The 24,754-nt window shown below is 35.5% G+C and overlaps 1 protein-coding gene across 13 annotated transcripts in view; it reads left to right on the top strand.

Annotated features, from left to right (window-relative positions):
* The window catches only part of LOC105479621 (coiled-coil serine rich protein 1), a 1,449,255-nt gene that overhangs the window by 1,363,624 nt on the left and 60,877 nt on the right, over window positions 1-24,754 (top strand). Inside the window, exon 14 of one of the 13 annotated variants that reach the window (XM_071092585.1) lies at window positions 12,713-13,026. The exons of 9 other annotated variants lie outside the window; for them this stretch is intronic. In XM_071092585.1, the coding sequence (XP_070948686.1) occupies window positions 12,713-12,840 (128 nt within the window). In that variant the 3' untranslated portion in view covers window positions 12,841-13,026. Of the gene's footprint in view, window positions 1-12,712; window positions 13,027-24,754 lie in introns of those variants that run through there. 3 more of the 13 variants (XM_071092587.1, XM_071092590.1, XM_071092592.1) reach the window with 3 other exon arrangements.

Genomic DNA, 24,754 nt, shown 5'->3' with positions numbered 1-24,754 from the left:
GGTCCAGGGCTTTTTTTGGTTGGTAAGTTTTTTATTACTGATTCAATTTTGGAACATGATATTGGTGTATTCAGGGTTTCAATTTCTTCCTGATTCAATTTTGTGAGATAGTGTATTTCCAGGAATTTATTCGTTTCCTCTAGATTTTCTAGTTTGTACACATGGAAGTGTTCGTAATAGTCTCGGAAGGTCTTTTATATTTCTGTGTGTTTGGTTGTAATGTTACCATTTTGTTTTTTTATCGTGCTGATTTTTATCTTCTCTCCTTTTTACTTCAAGTAGCTAGCAGTCTATCAATGTTGTTTATCCTCTCAAATAATAAATTTTGGGTTTCATTGATTCTTTTTATGGGTTTTTGGGTGTCAGTTTCATTCAATTCTGCTCTGATTTCGGTTATTTATTTTCTTCTGCTGGCTTTGTGCTTAGTTTGTTCTTGTTTTTCCATTTCCTCTATATGTGATGTTAGGTTGTTAATTTGAGATCTTTTTGACTTTTTAATTAGGCATTTAGTACTATAAACTTTCCTGTCAACACTACTTTTGCTGCGTCCCCTAGATTTTGGTTTGTTGTATCTCTATTTTCAGTTATTTCAAATAATTTTTTTATTTCTGCCTTAATTTTATTGTTAACCCAAAAGTAATTCAGAAGCAAGTTGTTTAATTTCTATGTACTTGTGTGGTTTTGAGAAATTTTCTGGGTATTGATTTCTATTTTAATTCTGCTGCAATCCCAGAATGTGGTTTGTATGATTTTGATTTTTTTAAATTGATACTTGCTCTATGGTTATGTATGTGGTTGATCTTGGAGTATGTTCCATGTGCAGATGAGAAAAATGAATATTCTGTGATTGATACGAGGAATATTCTATAGATATCTGTTAGGTTGATCAAGTGGCATATGTAAGTGCAACATTTCTTTGTTAGTTTCTTGCCTTGATGATCAGTCTAATGCTATCAGTGGGGTTTTGAATTCCCCTACTATTGTTGTCCAGCTAAGCCTTTTTGTACATCTAGGAGTATTTGTTTTATGAATCTGTGTTCAAAAAGATATTTTTATTTTGTTATTTGGATTAGCTTATGTGATTATGGAGACTGTCAAGTTCCACAATATGCAGGTTGAGTCAGCAAGCTAGGCACCATGGGGCACCAATGGTTTAGTTCCAGTCAAAGTCTGAAAACCTGAGAACCATGAGAGCTGATGGTATAGTTCCAGTCTGAAAGACAGCAGGCTCAAAATACAGGATGACAATATCTCTCAGTTGAAAGTCAATTAAGCAGGAAGAATTGTCTCTTAAGTGGAGGAGAAACATCCTTTTTTTTTTTCAGCCTTTCAACTTAATAGTTGGATGATGCCCACCTACATTAGGAAGAACAATCTGCTTAACTTATTCTACTGATTTACAGGTTAAGCTCATCAAAAAACACCCTCATAAAAACACCCAGAATGATGTTTTACCATATATTGGATACTGTGTGACCCAGTCACATTGTCATATATATTTAACTATCACATATGGTATTATAGTATTATTTTTCACCCTATTATTTTAAAACTATTTGTATCTTTGAATCTAAAGGGGATTTCTTACAGTTAACATATAGTTGGATTTTAATTTTTTTTCTTTTAACTTTTATCTTAGACTCAAGGGTACATGTACAGGTTTGTTAATATAGGTAAAGTCAAGTCACGGGGGATTGGTATACAGACTGTCTCATCATGCAGGTATGAGACATAGTAGTACCTTGTAGATATTTTTCTTTCTCACCTCCCACCCTCCATCTTCAAGTAGATCCCAGTGTCTGTCATTTCCCTCTATGTGTCCATGTGTTCTTGTTATTTAGCTCCCACTTATAAGGACAACAGGCAGCATTTGATTCTGTTCCTACATTAGTTCACTTAAGATAATGGCTTCCAGCTCCATCCATGTTGCTGCAAAGGACATAATCTTGTTCTTTTTATGGATGCATAATATTCCATAGTGTATATACACCACATTTTCTTTATCTAGTCTACCACTGATGGTCATTTAGGTTGATTCCATGTCTGCTATTGTGAGCATGCGACAGTAAATATATACATGCATGTGTCTTTTTGGTAGAATGATGATATTCCTTTGGGTATATACCCATTAATGGGATTGTTGGGTTGAATGGTAATTCTGTTTTTAGTTCTTTGAGGAATCACCACATTGCCCTCCTTGCTGGTTGAACTAATTTACCCTCCCACCAGCAGTGTATAAGCATTCCTTTTTCTCTGTAATCTTGCCAGTATCTTCTTTTTTTTTTTTTTTTACTTTTTAATAATAGCTATTCTAACGCATATAAGCAGGTATCTCATTATTGTTTTATTGCATTTCTCAAATGATTAGTAATGTTGAGTATTTTTTTTACATGCTTGTTGGCTTCCTGTATGTCTTCTTTTAAAAAGTGTCTGTTCAAGTATTTTCCCCACTTTTTAATGGGATTGTATGATTTTTGCTTGTAAATTTATATACATTCCATATAAATTCTGGCTACTATATGTAGTTAGAAGCATAGTTTGTAAATATTTTTTCCCTTTCTGTAAGTTGTCTGTTTACTCAGCTGATAGTTTCTTTTGCTGTGCAGAAGCTCTTAAGTTTAATTAGATCTCATTTGTAAATTTTTGCCTTTGTTGCAATTGCTTTTGGCATCTTTGTCATGAAATCATTGCCAGTTTCTATATCCAGATGGTATTTCCTAGGTTATCTTCCAGAGTTTTTATAGTTTTAAGTTTTACATTCAAGTTCTTAACTCATCTTGAGTTGATTTTTGTATATGGTTCAAGGAGGCATCTGGTTTCAATCTTCTGCATATGGTTAGCCAGCTATCCCAGCACCATTTATTGAATAGGAATACATTTCTCCATTGCTTGTTTTTGTCAGTTTTGTCAAAGATGAGATGGTTGTAGGTGTGCAACTTTATTTCAGGGTTTTTGATTCTGTTCCGTTGGTCTGTGTGTCTGTTTTTGTACTGGTACCATACTGTTTTGGTTACTGTTGCCTTGTAGTATATTTTGAAGTCAGGTAGTATGATGCTTCCAGCTTTATTCTTTTTGCTTAGGATGCCTTGGTTCTTCAGGTTTTATTTTGTTTCCAAATGAATTTTAAAATAGTTTTTTCTAGTTCTGTGAAGAATGCCATTTGTAGTTTGATAAGTGTAGCATTGAATCTGTAAATTTTGGGGGAAGTATGGCCATTTTAACAATATTGATTCTTCCTATTTATGAGCATGGAATGTTTTCCCATTTGTTTATGTCATCTCTCATTTCTTTGAAGAGTATTTTGTAATTCTCATTGCAGAGATCTTTCATTTCCCTGTGTAGCTGTATTCCTAGGTGTTCTTTTTGTGGCAGTGTAAATGGGATTGCCCTCCTTGTTTGGCTCTTGGTTTGGAGGTTGTTGGTATATAGGAATGGTACTGATTTTGTACATGGATTTCTTATCCTGAAACTTTGCTGACGTTGTTTATCAGCTCAAGGAACTTTTGGTCAGACAATATGGAGTTTCAAGTTATAGAATCCTGTTGTTGCAAAATGAGATAGTTTGACTTCCTCTTTTCCTATTTGGATGCCTTTTTTTTTTCTTTTTCTTGCCTGATGGCTCTGGCCAGAAATTCCATACCACGTTAAATAGGAGTAGCGAGAGAGGGCATCTCTGTGTTGTGTGAGTTTTCAAAAAGAATGCTTCCAGCTATTGCCCTTTCCATATGATGTTGTCTGGGGATTTTAAAAGAAGAGTCTTTATTTTAAAGTATGTTCCTTCAATGCCTAGTCATTTGAGGGTTTTTAACATGAAGGATGTTGAATTTTATTGAAAATATTTTCTACATCTATTGAGATAATCATATGTATTTTGTTTTTAGTCAGTTTGGTTCATTTTTACCCTGGGCTATTTTGTCTGTCAGCTCCTGTATTGTTTTCTTATAATCCATAGCTTCTTTGGATTGTTTCAGTGTTCTCCTGAATCTCGATGATCTTCATTCCTGTCCATATTCTTAATTCTTTGTCTGTCATTTCAGGAACCTCAGCCCATTTAAGAATCATTTCTGGGAAACGAATGCATTCATTTGGAGGAAAGAATATATTCTGGCCATTTAAGTTACCAGAATTCTTACGCTGGTTCTTTCAGTTCTTTCTCATATCTCTCTCTCTCTCTCTCTCTCTCTCTCTCTCTGTGTGTGTGTGTGTGTGTGCGTATGTGTGTGTGTGTGTCTGTGTGCTTAACTTTGGTATAAATTGAGTATAGCCAGTAAAATTATATTCTGGATGTTTTCAGAGGGCTGATGCTTGGTGCAAGACTTGTATTTGTAGCTGAATTTTTGTTTTTGGTTTCACAGGAGGATATGATAGCAAAATATTATTGCTGTTGAAGTTTGGGATGTGAACTAGTAGGTGGTGCTTAAGCATAATGATCAGTAGGTAGGCTCTTCCTCAGTCATGTAACTCCTCTGTATTTCCTCATGTTTGAAGCCATGCTCCCTCTCAGGGCTCTGAAAGTGTGGACTCCTCTTTCTCTTGAGTGCTAGCTGCAGATCTTGGTTTGGCACTCCCAGGCTGCTTGCAGCAGCTCTGGGGTGATCTTAGGCTTTATGTTTCTTCCCCAACTTGGTGGCAGCAAAGGAGTGGACCTTAGCAGTGGTTGTGTTCAAGAGTTTTTCAATTGTCTCTTGGGGTTCTATCCCAGAGATACGTGGAGTGGCAATCAATTAGTGCTATTGGCTCATGATATGGCAGCTGCTGTGTGGGCCCAAGCTGGGGAGGAGGTGTCTGGTTATGAGCAGGGGGTGTGGGTGGGACCCATGGGAGACAGATTGGCCTTCTCTCTTTAGGGCAACTGCAGCTTTCTGAAGGTGTGGATAAAGCACTCAGTATCTTTACTCCTTCCACAGTCCAAGGGAAGCAAGGGAAGTACCACCGCAGAGGTGCTTTTGGTTGCCCTGGTAGCTCCACCTCCAAGAAACATGGAGCTGCTCCTGATGAGACTATTCAGCCAGAGGGTGTGGCAGCTATACTGACAGCCTGAGCTAGTAGGTCTGTTTGTGGGGTTTTGGGCCATCAAGGGATCACAGGGAGGAGAGAGTGGGCTCCTCTCTATATTGTGGCTGTTATCTGCTGTAAGTTCAGGTGAAGCCCCCAGACTCTTTGTTATTTCCTTAGACCAAGAGAAACAGGAGCAGAGCCATTTCTGTGGCAGTGGCAGAGGGGTTGTCACTTGCTTTTGAGAGACTCTCCCCAGGGAAACTGACAGCCACCACCAGTGGGTATGTTCAACCATGGGTTGGGCAACTATTCTGTGGTCCTGAACCAGGGGCCCAACCTGGTGAAAAGTGGGGGTTAGGCTTTCCCAGGGAAGATGGACTGGACTCCGATTCATGCGGTGGCTGCAGTGTGTTGGCGGTTCCAGTGTATTGACTAGGTCCTTTATTCTTTCCCTAGCCTGATGGTAGTTAGAGTGGTACCACTGCATCCGCAATGGCAAAAGGGTTGTGGGTTGAGTGGGATTTTCTCCTTGGAGAAATGCTGAGCCACCTCTTCAGTATTCAGGTGGGGGCAGGGTAGATATGCTGGAGACCCAGGTCAGGAGGCTGTGCTCAGTGGGGAGATGTAAGGACAGGGACATGCATGGAGAACAGTCCTGCCACTTTTCCATAGGGCGGCCACACCGTACTGCAGGTTCACGCTAGACAGTAGTCACTCAGGACTCTTCAGAGCCTGAAGGCAGGAAAGATGAGGGCTTCAAAACAGCAAAGATGGCGGCCCCCTCCACCCTCTGGAAGCTCCAGTCCAGGAGGTACAGATCTGCTACTGTCCTGAGTGCCCCACTGAGGGTTGGCTGGTGTCCCAGACCAGTGGGTCTTATCCTGAGAGGTGCAGTGGAATCAAATCATGCAGACGATCACTGCTCAGCTTCCTGGATCTAGCCCCTTTCCTCAGGGCCTATGTGGGAGCCTAGGCACCCCTTTTACTGGAGCTGCAGCCACTAATGCTGGGATGCCCAGGATCCAAGGCTCTCCACATTCCATGCGTGCCTGAGTAGTGGCTCTGCCCAGACTGTATATAGCTCTGCATGTCAGTCTTAAGGCCTTGGTGGAGTGGACTCACAAGGGGATCTCCTGATCCCAGGGTTGCAAAGATCTAGGGAAGAAGTGTGGGTCCTTGGCATCTCTCACTCACTATTTCCCCATGTAGGGGGTGTCTTCCCTGACTGTGCCACTCCTGGGTGTGTGGTCATCCTGTCTTGCTCCTCTCTGTTCTCCATGGGTTGAGTTGTCAATTTGTCTCCTTGATGAATCTCAATATGTTCGCCTGGATGTTTTAGTTGAAGATGTGGTATTTACTTGCCACCTCCTTTTCTCTCTGTGAAAACAATGTGTACTAGTTCCCTCTAGTCAGTCATCTTTTCCTTTCCCCCGGTTTGTTTTTTTAGAAATCGTTATGCCAGTATCTGCCTCTTGGTTAAAGTATTTTGTCACTTTACATTTAAAGTACTTATCAATAAAGTGCAATTTATTTCTGCCATTTTCTATTGTTTTCTAGATGCCTTATGTCTTTTCTGTTCCTGTGTTCATCCATTACTACCTTCTTCTGTGATAAATACATATTTTCTGGTGTACTATGCTAATTTATTTCCTTTGTTTATTTTAATATACATGGATATACGTTTTTGAGATTTTTTTCTTAGTGGTTGTTCTAGTGATTACAATTAATGTCTTTACTTCAATCTATCTTGTTTAGATTAATTCCAAAATAACTTCAATAGTATACAAAACTATTTCTTTTTTTTTTTTTAAATCAGTGTTGACCAGGTTGGCCTTGAATGTGTAGCCTCACCTCCCCGAGTGCCAGGGCAACTGGCCTGAGCCACTGTGGCTCCCAAAACTGTTTCAATATAGTTTTCCCTACCCTCCTTAGTGGTCTTTGTTGTCATAACAATTACATCTTTATGTATCATAATCTATCAACTTGGTTTCATAAAAATTTCTTTTTGCAATGATCTTTTAACTTACATATGAAAAGAAAAGGTTTTAAGCCATTTTTTTACTGTGTTTTCTATTTACCTCTATAGTTTCCTTTACTTTTGCTCTTTATTTCTTCATATGGATTCAAGTTTCGGTCTGATATCTGTTGTTTCAGCTTAATGACTCCTTTCAGTATTTCTTGTAAAATAGGTCTGCTGGCAACAAATTCCCTCAGTTTTTTTTTTTCTTTTTAATATGAAATATCCTAATTTTTACTTTTGTTTTTGCTGTCCTGTTATTTATAAGAGTCCTGTGTAACAATTTTATGAAGTTCTGACAACTGTGAATTATCAGTTGGAAAATACTGCTCTAAGTTCATTTTATTTTTCATTTATTTATTTTTTATTATACTTTAAGTTCTAGGGTACATGGGCACAAGGTGTGGGTTTGTTACATAGGTATACATGTGTCATGTTAGTTTGCTGCACCCATTAACTCATCATTTACATTAGGTATGTCTCCTAATGCTATCCCTCCCCCAGTCCCCCACTCCCTGACAGGCCCCAGTGTGTGATGTTCCCTGCCCTGTGTTAAAGTGTTCTCATTGTTCAGTTCCTACCTATGAGTGAGAACATGCGTGTCTAGTTTTCTGTCCTTGTGATAGTTTGCTGAGAATGATGGTTTCCAGCTTCATGCATGTCCCTGCAAAGGACATGAACTCATCCTTTTTTATGACTGCATAGTATTCCATGGTATATATGTGCCACATTTTCTTAATCTAGTCTATCATTGATGAACATTTGAGTTGGTTCCAAGTCTTTGCTATTGTGAATAGTGCCACAATAAACATGCGTTTGCATGTGTCTTTATAGTAGCATGATTTATAATCCTTTTACTATAACCCCAGTAATGGGATCACTGGGTCAAATGGTATTTCTACTTCTAGATCCTTGAGGAATTGCCACACTGTCTTCCACAATGGTTGAACTAATTTACAGTCCCACCAACAGTGTAAAAGCATTCCTATTTTTCCACATCCTCTCCACCATCTGTTGTTTCCTGACTTTTTAAAGATCACTATTCCAACTGGTGTGAGATGGTATCTCATGGTGGTTTTGATTTGCATTTGTCTGATGACCAGTGATGATGAGCATTCTTTCACGTGTCTGTTGGCTGCATAAATGTCTTCTTTTGAGAAGTGTCTGTTCATATGCTTTGCCCGCTTTTTGATGGGGTTGTTTGTTTTTTTCTTGTAAATTTGTTTAAGTGCTTTATAGATTTTGGGTATTAGCCCTTCATCAGATGGGTAGATTGCAAAAATTTTCTCCCATTCTGTAGGTTGCCTGTTCACTCTGATGGCAGTTTCTTTTGCTGTGCAGAAGCTCTTTAGTTTAATTAGGTCTCATTTGTCTATTTTGTCTTTTATTGCCATTGTTTTTGGTGTTTTAGTCATGAAGTCCTTGCCCATGCCTATGTCCTAAATGGTATTGCCTAGATTTTCTTCTAGGGTTTTTATGGTTTTAGGTCTTGCGTTTAAATCTTTAATCCATCTTGAGTTAATTTTTGTATAAGGTATAAGGAGGGGGTCCAGTTTCTGTTTTCTGCATATACCAGTTTTCACAACACCATTTATTCAATAGGGAATCCTTTCCCCATTGCTTGTTTTTGTCAGGTTTGTAAAAGATCAGATGGTTATAGATGTGTGGTGTTATTTCAGAGGCCTCTCTTCTGTTCCATTGGTCTATATATCTGTTTTGGTACCAGTTCCATGCTGTTTTGGTTACTGTAGCCTTGTAGTATAGTTTGAAGTCAGGTAGCATGATACCTCCAGATTTGTTCTTTTTGTCTTAGGAGTGTCTTGGCTATGTGGGCTCTATTTTGATTCCATATGAACTTTAAAGTAGCTTTTTCTAATTCTGTGAAGAAAGTCATTGGTAGCTTGTTGGGGATGGTGTTGAAGCTATAAATTACCTTGGGCAGTATGACCATTTTCACGATATTGATTCTTCCTATCCATGAGCATGGAATGTTCTTCCATTTGTTTGTGTCCTCTTTTATTTCGTTGAGCAGTGGTTAATAGTTCTCCTTGAAGAGGTCCTCTTTGTAGCAACCATGAATGGGAGTTCACTCATGACTTGACTGTTGGTTTGTCTGTTATTGGTCTAGTGGAATGCTTCTGATTTTTGCACATTGATTTTGTATCTTGAGACTTTGCTGAATTTACTTATCAGCTTAAGTAGATTTTGGGCTGAGATGATGGGCTTTTCTAAATATACAATCTTATCATCTGCAAACAGGGACAATTTGACTTCTTCTTTTCCTAACTGAATACCTTTATTTCTTTATCTTGCATGATTGCCCTAGCCAGAACTTCCAATAGAATGTTGAATAAGAGTGGTGAAGAGAGGGCATCCCTGTCGTGTGCCAGTTTTCAAAGGAAATACTTCCAGTTTTTGCCCATTCAGTATGAAATTGGCTGTGGGTTTTTCATAAATAGCTCTTATTATTTTGAGATATGTTCCATCAATACTGAATTTATTGACAGTTTTTAGCATGAAAAGCTGTTGAATTTTGTCGAAGGCCTTTTCTGCATCTATTGAGATAATCATGTGGTTTTTGTCCTTGGTTTTGTTTATGTGATGGATTATGTTTATTGATTTGTGTATGTTGAACCAGCCTTGCCTCCCAGAGATGAAGCTGACTTGATCGTGGTGAATAAGCTTTTTGATGTGCTGCTGGATTTGGTTAGCCAGTATTTCACTGAGGATTTTCGCATTGATGTTCATAAGGGATATTGATCTAAAATTCTCTTTTATTGTTGTGTCTCTGCCAGGCTTCGGTATCAGGATGATGTTGGCCTCATAAAATGAATTAGGGAAGATTCCCTCTTTTTCTGTTGATTGGAATAGTTTCAGAAGGAATGGTACCAGCTCCTCTTTGTACCTCTGGTAGAATTCGGCTGGGAATCCGTCTGATCTGGACTCTTTTCGTTGGTAGGCTATTAATTATTGCCTCAATTTCAGAGCCTGTTATTGGTCTATTCAGAGATTCAAATTCTTCCTGGTTTAGCCTTGGAAGGGTGTATGTGTCCAGGAATTGATCTTTTTCTTCTAGATTTTCTAGTTTATTTGCATAGAGGTGTTTATAGTATTCTCTGATGGTAATTTGTATGTCTGTGGGGTCGGTGGTGATATCCCCTTTATCATTTTTTATTGCGTCTATTTGATTCTTCTCTCTTTTCTTTTTTATTGGTCTTGCTGGCAGTTTATTAATTTTGTTAATCTTTTCAAAAAACCAGCTCCTGGATTCACTGATTTTTTGAAGGGTGTTTTGTGTCTCTATCTCCTTCAATTCTGCTCTGATCTTAGTTATTTCTTGCCTTCTGCTAGCTTTTGAATTTGTGTTTTCCACATTAGAATGACAAAGTCACCTATTTAAAGTCACTGCCATATTGAACAACAAGAAGTCTAACATTGGAGGAATGTCTATGTTTTACAGACTGCCTTTACCTTACTCTATTTCATCTTTAATAATACCCCTGTGAAGAAACAGGACATGTGAAATAACTTTCTCAGTCATCCACTTGGTAATTTCTTTAAATTGAGTTTCACCTCAAGGTTATATATCTCTTAAATTGTGAAATGTTTCCACTACATTGTAGGATATCATTTTAGAAATTTTAAGTATTTCTGTGAAGGCCCTTCATTTTGTGACATTGTTAACAACAGAGGTTATAACATCTCTTTTTATGAACGAGTATTTGAAGTCACTATGCTCATTTTGCTTTTATGAATGCTCTAAATTAGTCATAAGTAAAAATAAGTGAAGCTATTTCAGTTCTTTTGAATAAAAAGGAAAGCAGATTTTCTCAGTTCGGAAGGATAAAGACACAAGTCTGCTCAATGAGATGTAGTTACAAGATGGTGTGACTTACTCCTAGCATGTACTGAATATCTATTTGTAAAATACTTGGAGATTTCTCCCCTGGTTTTTGTGAGTAAAATCTGGTGGTTATCTCAATTTAGTATTAATTGCTAGTGATTTGCTTGTAATAGCCTAATGATTGTGCCTACTGGAGGAAGATAACAAAAGAGAATGAGAGAGGGGAACCTTGTAGTAGCAGCTCTTAGATTCTGTGAATGAAGAAATCCCAAGAGGAAACCGTAGTTAGTTACAACAATTAGCCAAGAGTGATTACACTGCAGAAAACAAGTATCCCACTTGTATTCTATCACTAACTAAAAGGCAAGAAAAAATATTAAGGTAATGCAAGGTCTTAAAAAAGGGCATGGTTATATTGTCTTCCTAATAAGAATAACAAAGGTATCTGTCCTTATCACATAGTACATAGTATCTCCAGGGCTTTTCTGCTGATCAGGCAGGATAAAGTGTTTCTTGACAGAACACATAAATTATTTTCGTTAGGAAATCGGGCAGCTTAAGACTCCATTAAGGCAGAAAAAAATAAGTGCAGAACCTGGAGAGTGGATCAAAAGAGCAAAGAAGAAATGGGGAATTTAAAAAATGGTCTACGCTAGAGATCTCTAACCGATATGAGAGTCCACAGTGAGGGAGATTCTAGGACTGGTGGAGAAGCTCCAGGTATAAGATAGTCTAGGCTAATTGACATACAACAAGAAACGTACAGGAGAGTATATACATATGAAAAAGGAAAACTAGGAGGAGAGGCAATATATTTGTGGAGATACAAGAAAGGCTTCTCTTATAAAAGGAGAGGTCAACCAATGTGGGTTGGAATTGCTGGAAGGAAGATCCTTAAGATTGATTATGTGATTGTCTGCAATATGAAGACAATGGTATGTAGACTAGATGTAGACATTAAGGAGGTCAAGTGTTTTCTAAGATTATTTTTTGGGCTGACAGACTTTCTATACCTGATGTCTGATTGATGTCTACACTGATATTAATTCACTGTGATTATGAACCGTATAAAGGAAATTGTAATCCATTCTGATTATAAACTATGTATGGGAAATTGTTTTATAATGGAGAGAATGTATACTATGTCTCAGTATATAATCATCTGCTTTTCCTCTGATGCTTTAAGCCAGTCATATCACTTATTGTCAGCTTCCTGCTCACCCCTCAGACACCCTCTCCTGTCATAAGTATCAGACCTTCACATCATATTTGTCTCCATCTGTTTCAGAACTCTTTACTCTTACTCCAAATACACTCTAACCTCTGACCTTTGCTTTTTCTTATTTGTATATATGTGCCCTCAACCTATGAACTCTGATACTGTAAACCAAAATTAAAATCTAAGCCCCACCCTGCCAACCATCTAAGTGGACTTCCTCCTCAGCTAGGGATCTTTTAAAATTTAACCCAAGAGACTGTTTCAGGCCACAAGGGGAAGTGGGGGTCAGACATGCCTCATTATACTTCTCTGGCATAACATCACATAACGAATAAAATAAATCAAAATATTTTAATCCCAAATATATTTCCTTCTCCTATCTTGAAATAGCCCTGCAAAGTTTGTTCTTTGGGAAAAATCTATGTTCTGTAGAGTATCTCCTTTTCCCTTTTTCTTCTTTCCAAATCCAGGAGATAATCAACTAAGAGTCAGGCACCCTTTTAAGTCCCATAAGAAAATATTTTACAACATGTTCTCTCTGAAGCCTGCTAGCTAAAAGCTTCCTCTGCACAATAAAACTTTGGTCTCCACAATTCTTTATCTTAACCCAAATATTCCTCTCTGTTGATTCCAGGTCTTTGGATAAACTCAAACAATTGTCAACCAGAAAAATTTTTAAATCTACCTACAAGCTGGAAGCCCCCTACTTCAAGTCATTCTGCCTTTCTGGACCAAACCAATGTATTTCTTAAAAGTATTTGATTGAAGTCTTATGCCTTCCTAAAACAAGCTGCACCCTGACCACCTTGGGAACATGTTTTCAGGACCTCCTGAGGGCTGTGTCATGGGCCATGGTCACGCATATTTGGCTCAGAATAAATCTCTTTAAATGTTTTACAGAGTTTGATTCTTTTAGTTGACAATACTATCCACCCTTTTCTTCAGATCATATACTCTATTATTTATTTATTTATTGAGCTGGAGTTTCATTCCTGTTGCCCAGGCTGGAGTTCAATGGTGCGATCTCAGCTCACTGAAACCTCCACCTCCTGGGTTTAAGTGATTCTCCTGCCAAGCAGCTGGGATTACAGGTGCCTGCCACCATGCCCAGCTAATTTTTTTTTTTTGTATTTTTAGTAGAGGCAGGGTTTCACCATGTTGGCCAGGGTGATCTCGAACTCCTGATGTCAGGTGATCCACTCGTCTCAGCCTCCCAGAGTGCTGAGATTACAGGTATGGGCCACCGTGCTTGACCCAGTTCATATACTCTCTTGAAAAGGAGTTGTCCTATTCTCGTTTCAACTTCAGGAAAACTATCCTTTGATGCACAGTCATTAGGCCAGCTCTGAGACTGACCAGCCCCAACTTTAATCTCATCAAAAGAAGTAATGACAATGGACATAACAGAGTTAAATAAAGTATAATAAGAACACGGAAGAAGGAAGCAATGTATTAATGCATGAGCTATTCTTTATGAGTAAGACATTAACAGATGTTTAAAGAGAAAATGATATTTTGGGAAGATGGACTTATTTGAATAAAGTCGTCTGGGTCTTGAAGTGCATAGCATTTTAAGAACAATGAGTCATCTATTGTAAGGGAAACATGTAGAACATGTGCCAAAGAACTTGCTCTGAGATTAAGTTGAAAATACAGATTAGTGTCAGAATCTGAAGTGTCTTGAATGCTATGCTAAAACATTTTTACTTTCACTACCAATAGTAGAAGTCTCTAAAGGTCACTGAGCATGACCAATATGATCACATCTGTATTTGGACTAAGCAATTTTGTTACCAATGCTATGCACTCTTCAAATATAGTATTTGAAGAGAAAGAGATCAATAAAGGCTATTGTGATAGCCAAATAAGAAATGAAAGTATCTTGGGCATTAACATGGCAATAGAAATAGAAAGGAGAAAAAAATGGGAATATTTTGGAAATCAAATAGCAGTAAGATGTTATTTCAGATTACGGAGAAAGACAGATATAACAGTGACTGTTATATCTATATTCAATAAATGGTTCATACCTTCTACTATGATAGAATATTAAAGAACTGGAGATATGTCATTTCAAGTATTTTTAGTATGAAGTATATATTTAGTATGAGGATTAACATATATAAATAACTAAAGGCAAATAGAAATTCAATTCTGCAGGTAATGCAAGAGGGAAGTCATCTAGAACTATTGATATGGACATGTAAATCTGGAAAGATTCTTGCTTCCATGGTACAGAAGCAACTTATTTTACAAGTGCTAATATATTTATTTTGTTTTGCTTTGTTTTTGAGAGAGTGTTACTTTGTCATCCAGGCTGGAGTGCAATGTCACGATCTTGGCTCCCTGCAACCTCCACTTTCCAGGATTAAACGATTCTCATGCCTCAGCCACCTGAGTAGCTGGAATTACAGGCACACGCTACCACTCCCAGCTAACATTTTTGTATTATTAGTAGAGAAAGGGTTTCACCATGTTGGCCAGGAAGGTCTCAAACTCCTGACCTCAAGGAATGCACTCGCCTTGGCCTCTCAAAGTGCTGGGATTACAGGCGTGAGCCACCGCGCCCAACCCAAGTGGTAATATATTTGCTGTATTTTCATATAATGTATTTGCCCATAGTAGTTGCCTTGTTAATGTCTAAATTATCAACCAATTATAATTAAGAAAGTGATGGTATATAACGTGTCAAATGCGGTTTTGTTATTTATTCTCATTTCTATCTTCCTATAAACAAATCTATTATCAACATACAGCTAATCACCTTGCAACACACAAATAAACAGTGCATTATTTTAAAATGTAAATACTTTGGCAAATTCCTTTTTCCAAAAAAAGGGACATGTTTCCAAAAGAAGAGTAATGTTGCTATACATTTCCTCGAGACTACATGCTAGGTTAAGGTGGTTCTATTGATGACAGATATGGCGTACAGATATATGTTTTATATTTCTATATCCAGCACAATAATAGGCACATATTAGAGACAATATGTTTTTGTTGAATGAAGTAAAATAATAAACATTAGATGTAAAACACTAGTCCTTCATTGTGTAGTAACCCACTCCATGCTTATTGAATACTCTCCTCTGTGTAAGGTCTGCTTTTTCTTCAGTGCTGTTTACTTTGCTCAGGATTTAGAATTTTCCCACAAAAATAATACAATGTTAATACGTACATCGTTCATAGAAAGTTATGCAGAGTGGAAATTTATCTGGGTATAAAATACTACACACATCTCAGGACTTCTGGGACACAGAGAAAAACCGCATCAGAATTGCAAGTTTTAATTAATCGATCATACTGGGAGGACCAATCCAAAGTGCATTTTTTTCAAAATTCTGAAATAGAAATATTGTTACTAATTAAAATGTGACCAATTTTGTTTCTCAATGCTTTTGTTTCTCAGTGCTTTGCTAATAGCACAGATTTTGATCAAATCATTCCTGTGAATTACCCCCTTGGCAGTGAATTGTAGTCAATGACATTGGCATACCCATAGATTAGTTTCAGATGTATGAAGGAAAATTCTAAATGAATCCTTTCAATAACAGTGAAATTAAAATAGAAATTAAAATAAAATGCACTTATTTTTTAGTCAGAGAATTATAGAGAGGCATTTATTTATGTGTGTATTTTTTGTTTGTTTTTAATATTTTGATTTGCTTCTCTACCTTCTGTAGCCATGAGGGTAATTTTGTTTACCACAAGACTCATGTAGGGCAAGAAGGAATTCCAAATTAAATGTTACTTCTATGTTATCAGTTGTTTTTCAGTCATATTTTGGGAGAACTACATTAAATGGAAATTAATTTAATTGGTTTGCTTTCACATGTTTAAATGGTTGATTTATTACTTATCAAATTTCCCTTATACTGTCTTCACCTTATTTGTTGTAACAGCTTGGGAATCATGTAAAAGCCGTCAGAAAACATGGTCACTATTTATTGTATAAATACTAGTATGAAATCAAGTTGCCTTTTCTTTTTCCTTTTTACATGTGTCTGAGACTACCTTTTATGGCAAGCTACTTAACAGCTCATTAGACTGAGTGCTGCAGGATATATCTAAGCTATTCTCCTCTCTTCTCAGGAAGTCTTTGATTTGTTTTGACCATCTAAGGAAGGTTAATGGGTTATTGTCTGTATATGTTCTCTCCTTTATCTAATCTCTGAAAAATGTTCTGATCATTAGCATTGACAGAATAAGTTGTAGATATGAACTAAAATCCACATCAGAGGGAAGACACAGGGAGTTTATTTACTTTCTGAATGTATATTACATCTTTTCCCTGAAGCACTTTCATATCCCAGGAGTATTTCTTCTCATTATGAACTATACGCATATGTGCTGAACACTGAAACTTGTGCAGATTTGTCAGAAATGAAAAGCATCTGATGAAGCAAATGCTTTTTTACAAATATTATTGAGCTACCACACTTGAATATTATTCTTACTTGAAATTAATCACTGAAACAATTTATATCTCAATGGTAATGAAGAAGGAAAATGATTAATAAAAGGGCCTTGAGCCTCAAAAGAGGCATGTGCTTTTATTAAAAACATATATTCTGGCCGGGCGCGGTGGCTCAAGCCTGTAATCCCAGCACTTTGGGAGGCCGAGACGGGCGGATCACGAGGTCAGGAGATCGAGACCATCCTGGCTAACACGGTGAAACTCCGTCTCTACTTAAAAATACAAAAAAAAAAAAACAAAAAAAAAACATATATTCAATAATAGAAAAACTAGTGAATATGTGTCAGGATTTGCCTATCAATCAGTTAATACATTTTAATTTTTAATATCTAGATTATGTTTATATAGTATATGAATGCTATAAACAATTTATGAATATTATTGGAAAATAAATTTTAGTTTTATCCTAATAACTAATGCATGATTTAAGATTTTACAGATAATTTATTAAAGTCAATCCTCATCTGTTATATTATCAAAAATAACAAAACTTTAACAATGAATAAGTGGACTAATTGTATGTTTCATTCCAGACATTAGTAATATCATTACTAATATCATTCCAGATATTAGTACTGCCCTGGCACTAATAAAAATATTAAAAATTATGTAAAAAGTGCATTATTCACTTTCTACACAAGCTGATTGTTAAGCATTGAATCATTATAATTTTTTTTTATCATTTCTGGACTGTTGACCTATACAACTATGAGTTTATGCTGAAAAAAAAGGAAATGTAGTCTGTTATAAAGAATTGTATTTTTCTGCTATTTTTATTTTTTATTTATTTATTTATTTTTTTGAGATGGAGCTTCGCTCTGGTTGCCCAGGCTGGAGTGAAATGGTGCAATCTCGGCTAACCGCAACCTCCGCCTCCCAGGTTCAAGCGATTCTCCTGCCTCAGTCTCCCGAGTAGCTGGGTTTACAGGCATGTGCCACCAAACCCGGCTAATTTTGTGTTTTTAGCAGAGACAGAATTTCTCCAGGTTGATCAGGCTGGTCTCACACTCCCGACCTCAAGTGATCCACCTGCCTCAGCCTCCCAAAGTGCTGGGATTACAGGCATGAGCCACCGCACCCGGCAAGAATTGTATTTGTCTTAAAAATATTTTATTCAATAAAAATTTATACTTATTTATTGAAGATATACTGGGTACTTTATGAGGCCCCCAAAATATTAAAAAGATGACTATTTTACATTTAATGTATATAGGTAGTAATTAGACTAAGACATTGGCAAAAATAATTTCAATATTGTAAGAAGCATTTAAAATTTAAGGAAATTCTGTCTTAATCCAAAGACTGAGCATATATTTCATTATGCACATTGCTTAAAATTCAATAATTGGAGGATTTCTCCATTCAGAAGATCTATGTGACAGTATTTATCATATAAAATGTTAATTTTCCTTATGCCTAAAATATGCCAAGCATGTTATAGGAATATAGTAGTTGAAGTTTTTATAAACCACTAGAAGTGGCCTATCTTATAGTTTAAATGTGGTGAGTTCTTAATTTTATTTGTCTTTGGAGTTTAAAGGTTAATAAACAAATATAATAATGTAAGAAAATACCAAATTACAACACAAACTTACTAAAGCTTAGAAATGTAAGTATTCAATGAGAAGGGAAAGTGTTTAACTTACAGATAGTAAATTGTTACTCTATATTTTAGTCCATTCCTGCTACTATAACACAATACCTTAGACTGGGTAATTTACAAGCAGTAGAATTCACTGTCACAGTTCTGGAGGCTGGGGAGTCCATGATCAAGACAATTCAATGTTGGGAAAGGACTTGCTCTCTGCTTCTAAGATGACGCCTTCTTGCTGCATTCTCACATGGCAGAAGAGGGTAACGAGCCCACACACCTCTTGAATAAGGGCACTAATCCCTGCAGTGAAATCTCTGCTCTCATAATCTAATCACCTCCTTAATGACCTGCCTCTTATTACTATTGCATTTGGATGGCGGTTTTGATTTTTAATAGAGATGAGGTCTCACTATATTGCCCAGGCTGATCTCCAACTCTTGTGCTCAAGGGATATTTCTACCTCGGTCTCCCAATGTATTGGAATTACAGGTGTGAGCCACTGCTCCAGGCCTACAAACAAGGACATATTATAGCCAATTGGAGTTTCTTATCACTATGCTATAATTAATGTTCTTATGCAGAATGGAGAATGTCAAGACAAAAATGAATAAACCAACTCTTCAGTTGCCTATAATGCTTAAATAAAAACTTAGGGAATCAGGTGAAGATATCACTGGGCTTCATATTGAAGAAGAGTTTGGATTTTTACCTGCATTGGTAAATTATAAAATAAAGTTTTATTGTTTTCTGACTATCTTTAACAATAAAATTGTAGGTGCAGTTCTAACTGGAAAAAGAGGCATTATAAATGATACCATGTAAATGGATAATTCTGTAATTCTCTAATGGTTTGGAATTACTCATCTAGCTATAAATATAGTCTGAGTAGTTACTATATACAGACCAAACCTAATTGATTATTATCTCATCTGCACTATCATTAGGTCATTTTACATATATATATATATATGCTAAAACTAACTGGAATATTTTCTAGATTGAGAATAAGTAAGTAAAGTTAGATAAAAGGCAACGTAATTTGTAGAACAAAAGTATGTATAATCAGTAGACATATTTATGGTTAGCATGTCTTCAATTAAAAGTTACACTTTCCTGCTGGGCATGGTCGCTCATGCCTATAATCCCAGCACTTTGGGAGGCTGAGGCAGAAGGAGTGCTTGAGCTCAGAAGTTCGATACCATCCTGGGTAACATGAAGAAACACATTCTCTACAAAAAATACGACAATTAGACGGGTGTGGTGCCGTGCACCTATAGTCCCCCAGCTACCCTAGAGGCTGAGGTGGGAGGATCACTTGAGTCTGGGAGGAGGAGGTTTCAGTGAGCCAAGATCACACCACTGCACAGCAGCCTGGATGACAGAATGAAACTTTGTCTCATTAAAAAAAAAAAAAAAAAGTTACGCTTTCCAAGAGGATTAATCTTACTCTATTTTTATAGCCATTTGTGGAGGTACCCCATAAAGAAATCATTGATAAAATATCAAAGCATAATCTTTGCAGTGTTGATTTTTCATCATTGATTCATTCAAGAAGCATTGTTATCTACCTATTACATGCACATTAGGCAATAGGAATACAAAGATTAATGCATTTAAATATATTATTATAAATGCAGGGGCAGTAAGTTATTATTTAGATTATTTAAGCAATGTATAACAGAAACCTGAATAATTCTACCTATTTTTTGCAGAGTGATTATTTTATACCATTTTTATCCTTGTTTCAACTTTCCACCTAATTTTAGTGGCAAAAGGCTGAAAATGCGATTAATGTGTATGAGTTAAACAAACGTCTTCCCACCTTACAGTTACTAGACTCTCAATCTCTACAGTATAAAGCAAGCCATAAGTTTTCCTATGATTACAGAATCTCATATATATTTTGGAAGAAGCTTTGGAATGTGTTTCATCCAACCTCCTGAAGAATGCTGGAGTTTCTTCTTTATCCTTCCCAAAGGGGAGGGGGATAGAGTATGGAAGTTGATTGGGTAGGGGGATAGAGTATGGAAGTTGATTAAGGTAGTTGAAATATGGATAAAAGAAGAGCAAGAAGAGTGAATGAGAATAGGTTTAGAAGACAAATAGCTCTTTTCTCAATTTTGCAGAAGGCTGGCTATGATTATTGGTATAAGCCAGGATAAGTCAAATAATCAAATATAAAAATTGCAGTGACTTTAGAATAAATTGCTGGGGACTTAAATTTGAAAACCCCTTTTTTGATTTAATGCAGTTGAGTTCTGTGTGTATGTCAGGAAAAATGAAAAAAAAAATCATAAGCTTCTTTGTAAGCTCATTATTTCTACATTTCTCAATCAGTAATTTTTAGGTGACTAAAATAATGAGTTTAAACATTATTCATTCACATGGTTTTCAGTTATATCATGGTTGTTTTTATTGCAACATTGCAATTTTAGAATGGTTCTTAGTATAAGATATGCAGCTTCTTTCTCTGTTTCTTGCAGGAATATGCCTAAGCAAAACTGAAAAAAATAATTGCAAATAGATATATGAATCATTTTCCCCTTGAGACTCTGATTCATATAAATAATGCTTCTTTCAAGCTACTTTCCTATTCAAAATCCTCCGGTAACTGTAGATTATCTCTAGGATTAAGATTAAATTTATGAGGCTAATATTCCATTCAAGGTAGCCACAACATACACTCCATCACTTTTTTAAAACTTATGTAAATTTGAAATAAATTATCATTAGCCACAACTATTGGCCTATTTATACCTTTTTCCAAATTGCCAGGCACACTCCGTAATCAGTTATAGTCTCCTACATCTGCTATGTGCATTTCTGTCTCTATCATTTTGCTCACATTGCTTTTGCTAATTAAATTCTTTCTGCTCTCTTCCTTTCCCACCTAAATTATAATGGTTTTAAGTGTGTATCTAACTTTAATGTTCTTGGACTTTTTCAGCCAGACTCTGTTGCACATTCCTTAAAAACCAAGTCATATCAATGAGAAACCACACTATGAGGCTTACTTGCTTTCTATCATGGGCAATTCATGAAAAATCTTTGTGCTATGTATTTAGTTATCATAATTGGAAATAATAGTAGCAATATCACATGGGTTTGTTGTGAAGATTAAATGAACTAATATTTGGAAAATGTAAACATTCTACAAGTGTTGCTGCTGTTGCTGATATTATTGCTATTGTTGCTATTATTAGGCTATGTGAAAACATGTTATTGCCTTATATTATTTCTTAGCTATATTAATTCAATTTTATATGTGATTGACATATCTCTTTAAATTTTAAGCTCTTTAAGACTGAATAAAACGTGGGATAATTTCTAAATATCCTAATTACTTTGGACATTTTATAGTAAAAGTTCAAGAAAATTTGCTCAATCAATAAATGAAATTATGAATGAAAGACTGAAATAATGAATCCTTGTATTCAACATCAAACATTCTTCTATTCCCATTTGTCCATATAGATCAATACTATTATCTTAAATCACATTTTCTTCAGATAAATTTAGACTTTTATAAATATTTTGTTTTATAAATTTTGTTGATTGTTATAAACTCTACTACAGATAATTTCCTTTTGTGTTACATAATTATAAATTAAGTGAACAATGGATATTTCTTAAAAATATCGACTAGAGGATTTTAACATCATTATTAAATTCTCCCAAATTTTAACAACTAATTTATAACCAAAATAATTTGTATCTGAAATAAATTATTATATATTACATAGTTGGGTAGGAATTTTATTTTTAATAATGTAAGCTGTGAATATTGATTTAACTAATTTATGACATTAATGAAGTATGATATTTGGTGAAATTTTTATTAATTTAACAAAAAAAACTTTCAGTAATATTCTTAGAGTTTTCTACCAAGTTATTTGTACTGGGAAGCAGGTAGTCATAGAACCAGATGTGCTGAAAGAACTAGGGTAATTTTGGAGGGTGAGAATGATGAGTTGAGGAAGAGGGAATAAAATCTCACAAAATGAAAAATAACAAGAATAACCAAATCTTCATCCACTGGTAGGTATTCTCACTCTGCTCAATGTCATTATTAGCAGTTTGATGTCTTTTGGGAACATGTGGTTATAAGCATTGCCTACTGATTTATGAAACTATTTATGTTTATTCTTACATATTTATCAGTTTTAAAATCAGGAAATAAAATTTTAAGAATAAATAGAAATGTGGAAACGAATATAAAAAGAAACAGTGAAAATATGTGATAGTGCTTATCTTCTGAGAAGTGAATGTTCAAAAGGAAAATTGAGTCAACAGACAAGTGTTTCTCATTTGAATCCTGTAATGAAGTTTCAATTTTAACTTAATAAGACATAAAAGTAATGACGGTAAAAACAAAACATGGAATCAAGCAATGCTTACAGGATACTTATAAAGTAAGCAAGACCATATTAATCTAAAAGCATACTTGGTACCTCCTTAACCTTGGCCTTTCTCTTTTGTCCTCTCTTCTCTTTATCCCTTCAAAAAACCAATTATTTCAATGTGAAAGAATGAACAGTTTTCAGAATAAACACTCCCATAAGAAATTTATACCTACTCATGCATAACACAAAACTTTAATATTTGCCTAAGCAAACTTTATGGAAACTTTTGAATACATGAAATATTTATTGACTTCCAATAATTTTTCCAATAATTATACATATTCATAATTTACAGAAGTTCAATTTGTATTTAGATTATGTTTAGCTGCCAAACATTCACCAGTACATGATAAAGAGAGAGATAGGCAGACAAATATAAGAAATGCAAAATTGGATTCTGTCTGTTTGCCACTGTAGATCCAATCTCTACTTTTTCTACCCAGATTTGCTCCCTAGGAATTTGAATTATATTGACTGATCAATGAAATTCCTTCCCCTCTGACTTCTAATTGATTTCCACTAAGAAGAAAAAGGGCAGGATATTTAAGGGAGCAAGGAGAGTGATTTTGGAAAATTTATTGCTCTGGCATCCAATCTGAGACAGCATTCTGTTATTTCCTTGACCAAAGGTCTCAGTTCCTGTCATGTAGCCCTACCCTATCAACAAAATTTGTCTTGTCACCAAGTCCAGTAAGCCTCACTCGCTTCTCATCAAAGAATATTAAAGAATCTCCACTGTTACTAGCTTTAGGATTTTTCATTATCCCTTATAGTTCCCTATGTTTTTTTAATATACATTTGTAAATAGTCCTTTTGCTTCCTGTCTTAAAAGTATCTTGCTCTGAGCCCTAGAACTCCTAAGATTTCAGAATTTTGTCCTGGGATCTTAAGTACAATAGATGGAGAGACAGTTCTTAATCACTGGAATCCCTGATATTAGTGGGATATTATTTTTAATTCCTAATTATGTTTACCCTTTGTGATGTCTCCATTTTTAAATTCATTTATGTTCTATTTGATTACTGCATATGTTAATAATTATAGCACTAAAAATGGTTAATAGTCATTATGCGTTTACTAGCTGTCAGGTATTATAGTAAAAGGATCGAACACATTAGTTTACAACATCTCTCTGAAAGAACTACTAAAATTATCCCCTACTAAAGATGAAGAAATTGAGACTTGCTTAGGTCAAGTGACTGTTCCAAAGTCACACAGCTGGTATAATAAGCGAGATTCAGGACTCCGTGCTTTAACCATCATACAGCGTTGTGTAGTACTTCACTATATACATTTGAACCTAGACAGAATAAAATCAATTTTAAAAAGTATTTAGCACATTGTAGTTGCCTGCTATAGATGTCATTTAGACATTAAAATTTTCATGTGAATTGAATTCCAGTGATAGTTACAAAAAGTGCTTTGGACAATTTTTTAAATTGGAAACAGCATGTTACTCAGTGATAAAGCACACAAAAATGGTAAGAAACTTTTAAAGCCTAAAGGACCTGATACTTTAAAAGGTTTTCTGTATTTGTTCTAGAAGTCATTAAAGTCATATGTATTTAGGAACCATAGCAAAACTAAATAACACATCAGAATTTTGTACAAAATTATTTTTTGAGTACTTAGTAATATGCCATCATGTAAAGTGTGATAACTTTTTCTAAATAATGACAAAAAATGAATTATAAAACTTCACATCCCGTAGCAATAAACAATAAACGTATATGGGAGTACAGAGTATATATTTTCTGCATAAAGCCGCATGGTTTTTTCTTTGTATTCATCCTATCAAATTTAAAAAATCAAAGACAAAACTTTGATGAGCTGATACCTTTCCTCATAAAATAAAAACAGGATGTCTCCTGGTTCTATATTCTTTAATTTTACTTTTTGAATGTAAGCATGAGAGAAAGCATTACATCACAATACTGTTAGGATGAATTGATTATATTCAGATAGACACTGATTATGTTTCGTTGTTCTTAAAGGGACTGAACACAATTTGCTCAATAAAATTAATTTGTACAACCACTATTCAATCATGTAGGAAAGATAATAGTCTAAAGTAAATGTTTAAATTTTCTTGTTTACTCTAATGAGGGAAATTCTTTCCTTGTGAATAACATTCGTATGTATGAGGAAAGAGCAAAAAGATGAACTTCATAGATACTCCAAACTAAATAAATTTGATACTTA

This window comes from Macaca nemestrina, chromosome 3 (assembly GCF_043159975.1).
Source record: "Macaca nemestrina isolate mMacNem1 chromosome 3, mMacNem.hap1, whole genome shotgun sequence".
Lineage (NCBI taxonomy): Eukaryota > Metazoa > Chordata > Mammalia > Primates > Cercopithecidae > Macaca > Macaca nemestrina.
This window is presented reverse-complemented; position numbering and strand designations above follow the sequence as displayed.